This window comes from Penaeus japonicus, unplaced genomic scaffold, assembly GCF_977035675.1.
Source record: "Penaeus japonicus unplaced genomic scaffold, GWHDUDI00000001_assembly GWHDUDI00000041, whole genome shotgun sequence".
Taxonomy (NCBI): Eukaryota; Metazoa; Arthropoda; class Malacostraca; order Decapoda; family Penaeidae; genus Penaeus; species Penaeus japonicus.
Window position 1 is genome coordinate 1,258,515 of NW_028234443.1, and position 5,000 is coordinate 1,263,514.

The 5,000-nt window shown below is 39.9% G+C and overlaps 1 protein-coding gene across 6 annotated transcripts in view; it reads left to right on the forward strand.

Moving 5' to 3' along the window:
• Window positions 1-5,000, forward strand: part of LOC122251193 (Abnormal X segregation) — a 39,598-nt gene that overhangs the window by 32,417 nt on the left and 2,181 nt on the right. For all 6 annotated transcript variants that reach the window (XM_086534281.1, XM_086534286.1, XM_086534282.1 and 3 more), the window contains 3 exons: window positions 1-149; window positions 1,542-1,733; window positions 3,046-3,294. The exon at window positions 1-149 is cut by the window's left edge and continues 34 nt beyond it. In XM_086534281.1, the coding sequence (XP_086390407.1) occupies window positions 1-149; window positions 1,542-1,733; window positions 3,046-3,294 (590 nt within the window). The remainder of the gene's footprint in view (window positions 150-1,541; window positions 1,734-3,045; window positions 3,295-5,000) is intronic.

Here is a 5,000-nt window from a genome sequence, read left to right on the forward strand (position 1 = left end):
ATCCCTTGACGGAGAAGTTCTTCCTCGAGGTCGTGAAGACCGTGCACACCGCCCCCCCTGAGGAGGAGCCTGTGCCCGTGCTCGCCCTCGACCCCAAGGACCCCAGGATCACGCAAGCCAAGGAGGAAGCCGATTTGGATCCTTATGAGGTAAGGAAACAAAATGCGTTTTTTTTATTATTATTATTATAGTTATTATTATTATTATTATTATTATTATTATTATTATTATTCTCATGTTCTCAGGAGCTGATTTCGATCTCTAAGAAAGCAAAATGCGTATATATATTTTTTTTATTATTATTATTCTCATAAGCTGATTTGGATCTCTAAGGACCCAAAATGCGTATTTTATTAATATTATTATCATATTCTCATGAGCTGATTTGGATCCTTATGAGGTAAGGAAGCAAATTTTTAAAAATCATTATTCTTATAAGCTGATTTAGATATCTAAGGAAGCAAAATGCGTATGTTTTTTATTATTATTCTCATATTCTCATGAGCTGATTTAGATCTCTCAGGAAGCCTTTTTTTATTATTATTCTCATAAGCTGATTTGGATCCTTATGAGGTAAAGAAGCAAATGCGTATATATGTATATATATTTTTTTATTATTATTCCCAAAAGCTGATTTGGATCTCTAAGGAAGCAAAATGCGTATGTTTTTTATTATTATTATTATTATTATTATTATTATTCTCAGAAGCTGATTTGAATCTTTATTAAGTTAGGACCCAAAATACGTACTTTTTTCGTCGACAAAATCCTATTTGTATCCTTCTGAAGTAAGGAAGCGTTATTTTTTTATTAATTCACAGAAGCTATTTTATATCCTACGGAAGTAAGGAAGCAAAATTCGTGTTTATTTTCATTCTCAGAAGCTAGTTCAGATCCGTATGAAGTAAGGGAGTTAAGTAAGGATGTGAAGTGCCTTATTTTTAATACTCAAAAGTTAAATTGAATCAATATGAAGCAAGGAAGCAAGGAACAAAGTACTTTTTTTTCTCACTCAGAAATAGGTTTTGTACGTCATTTTCCTTTCACAGAAACTTATTTATATCCATCTGAAGAAGATAACAAAATACGTTTTTTTTCTAATTCTTTGAAGTTGGTTTTCTTTCGTCTGAAGTAAGGAAGAAAGGAAGCAAAATGTCGTATTTATTTATTCGCAAAATCTGACTTTGAACCATATGGAACAAGGAAACAAAATAGTTTTTTTTTTCATCCACAAATTCATTTGTTACTCGTAAGGAATACATAATTTAAAAAAGTCTAGAGACCTCTGTAAATCCAGTGAATTAATACATTTCAAAGATTTTATTTTGGATCCCGTAGACTATTTCATAATCTCTTCTTCCTCCTCTTCCTCCTCCTCCTCCTCCTTTTCCTCCTCCTCCTCCACCACCCCCTCCTCCCCCCCTCCAACCCCTCACCCCTTCGTCCAACCCTACCACCACCCACTCCCACCCCAACCCTCACCCCCACCACCTCCCCCACCACCCCATCCCCCTTCTCCACCCTCCCCTCCCCCTCCACAGGACGCCTACGAGGACTACCTCGAGATGTTCCTCCAGTTCGGCTACGTCTTCCTGTTCTCGTCCGTGTATCCTATGGCGGCGTTCTGGGCCGTCCTGAACAATGTCCTGGAGCTGAAGACCGACGCCTTCAAGCTCTGCCGCATCTACCAGAGGCCGCGGGTCAAGAAGGTCGGCTCCATCGGGGTCTGGCAGGTACGTGTGGAGGGGCGTGGCTGTGGATGTGGCTATGGGTGTGGAGGGGCGTGCGTGGCTGTGGGAGTTTGTGTAGGTACGTGTGGAGGGGCGTGGCTATGGATTGGACATGGGTGTGGATATGGATATGTTGTACAGGGACATATTCACTCTCTCTCTCTCACTCTCTCTCTCCTTCTCTCTCTCTCTCCCTCCCTCCCTCTCTCTCTCTCTCTCTCTCTCTCTCTCTCTCTCTCTCTCTCTCTCTCTCTCTCTCTCTCTCTCTCTCTCTCTCTCTCTCTCTCTCTCTCTCTCTCTCTCTCTCTCTCTCTCTCTCTCTCTCGCTCTCTCTCAAAACACACACACACACACACACACCACTTTTTAACCACAATACATGAGAACACACAATATACTCTCCTTACCAACAGTATTCAAAAAGTATCATAATCCATTCAAAATAATCCATGCTGATATTATCCAAGGTTCTTACCACTTCCATCTGCCAATTCCTGTCAACGCTTTATCTCAAAATCCCTTATCAGTCAAAGGGCGCCTTCTATCGGTATCTTAAAATCCCTTATCAGCCAAAGGGCGCCTTTATCTGTAATTCCTGATGGAATAATCGCTTATATACTATAAGCTGCCTTTTAGATGTAATTCCTCACATTTTAATCCGATTTTTTTTTTCTTTTTCTTTTTTTTTCTTTTTAGACGTAATTCCCTCATTCATGATTCCTTATCCATGGCAGGGTGCCCTCCAGGTATAATAATCCCCTTCACGATGTAATCCCCTATCTCAGAACCCCTTTTCCATTGCAGGGTGCCCTTCAGATATAATAATCCCCTTCACGATGTAATCCCCTATCTCAGAATCCCTTATCCATTCCAGATGTAATAATCCCCATTCACGATGTAATCCCTATCTCAGAACCCCTTATCCATTGCAGATGTAATAATCCCCATTCACTATGTAATCCCTCTCTCAGAACCCCTTATCCATTACAGGGCTCCCTCCAGGTGTCATCCCCTTCACGATGTAATCCGTAATCCCATATCTCAGAATCCCTTCTCCATTCCAGATGTAATAATCCCCTTCGATATGTAAATCCCCTATCTCAGACCCCCTTCTCCATTGCACCCCTCGATATGTAATCCCCTTCAATATTTCTAATCCCTATCTCAGAACCCCTTATCCATTGCACCCCTCGATATGTAATCCCCTTCAATATTTCTAATCCCTATCTCAGAACCCCTTATCCATTGCACCCCTCGATATGTAATCCCCTTCAATATTTCTAATCCCTATCTCAGACCCCCTTATCCATTACAGGGGGCCTTCGAGATGCTCGGCGCCGTGGCTGTGATAACAAACTGTGCCCTTCTGTGCCTCTCTCCTCGCGTCCGCCCTCTGGCCCCCTCAGCCTCCCCTGTCGAGTGGGTTTTGATCTTCGTCCTTCTGGAACATGTCATCCTGTGCGTGAAGATGGCACTCATGTGGCTGGTGCCGGATGAGCCCCTGTGGGTGCGGCAGGCACTCGAGAAAATCAGCTACCAGTCTAAGCTGGCGCTGCGGAACGAGGTGAGAGTCGGTTGGGTTTCTGCGAGGTTTTGGTTTGAGAAGTGTTTTTTTTTATTTTTTATTTTTTTTTTTTTTTGGTGCTGGGTGGGTTTTTTAGTGTCCGATGGTGTTCGAAATGGGACAGTGATTCTAGATTCTCTTTTTTCAATATTTAGTGTCCGATGGTTCGAAATGGGACAGTGATTCCAGTTTCTCTTTTTTCAATATTTAGTGTCCGATGTTTCAAAATGGGGCAGTGATTCGAAATTCCCTTTTTATTCTCAAGAAGTTCAGTGTGTTTCTGCAATGTTTAGGTTTGAGAAGTGGGTATTTTTGGGTGCTGGGTGGGTTTTTTAGTGTCCGATGGTTCAAAATGGGGCAGTGATTCGAAATTCCTTTTTTTTTCTCAAGAAGTTTCATTTTGTTTCGTATAATCTGATTTGAAAAAGGGATATTTTTGGGTATTGAATGGGTATTTTAGTATCCGATGTTTCAAAATGAGACAGTGATTCGAAATTCCTTTTTTTTCAAGGAAGTGAAAATCAAATGAATAGCTAATCCATTAATAAGGGATCCAATGCCATTTTAGTAAAGGATAGTCTTCAAACTCATTTTAAGGGGGTTAGTGTCTTTTCATTAATGATGTAGGAGTCATATGAATAGTTTTGAAAATGAGGTTCTCTCTATGGGAATCTTTAAGAATCATTGCCCACTAAGAAGTAAGCTAGAAAAGTATTTCAGTTTATTTATGCTGACTTTTTCAGCGGGGATATTAACAGTAGTCCAGTCAATTTATCAGTCTAGAATGGTATTTCATTCAATAACAGTATTTATCTGTGCAATTGAATTCAATATTTCAATCTATTTTTGTTTTTTTATCCTAGTACAATATTTCATTCTTTTTGACAATTTAAGATAGTGGTCGAGATATTTTTCCAGTCTATAACTTTATTTCAATCTATCTCTCATTCTGTGACAGCATTTCAATTTATTTTTCAGTTTATATTAGTATTTCCCAAGCTTGAGTAGTATTTGTTTATATTTTAGTCATGTTTTCCAGTGATGGACATTATTTTAGTGTTTTTTTTCAGTCTAAAACAACATTTCCATCTATTTTATTCTAAGATAATATTTCACTCAATTTCCCAGTCTAGGGCAATATTTCGGTCGGTTTTTCTTTATTTTTTTTTCAGTGAGAATGAGAGACCAGACGGTACTTCAGTATTTCCGTCACTTTTTTTAGTTATCATCTGCATTATTTATTGTTCTGTTACTGAAACACACAGACACACTCTCTCTCTCTCTCTCTATCTATCTCCCTCCCTCTCCCTCTCCCCCTCTTACTTATGCCTTCAATATAATCCAACTTCTCTCTCCCTCTATCTATCTATCTATCTATCTCCCTCCCTCACTCCCTCTTACTTATGCCTTCAAGATAATCCAACCTCTCTATCTATCTATCTATCTCCCTCCCTCACTCCCTCTTACTTATGCCTTCAAGATAATCCAACCTCTCTATCTATCTATCTATCTCCCTCCCTCCCTCTCCACCTCCCTCTCTCCCTCTTACTTATGCCTTCAATATAATCCAACATCTCTCTCTCTCTCTCCCTCTTACTTATCCCTTCAATATAATCCAACATCTCTCTCTCTCTCTCCCTCTTACTTATCCCTTCAAGATAATCCAACATCTCTCTCTCTCTCTCTCCCTCTTACTTATCCCTTCA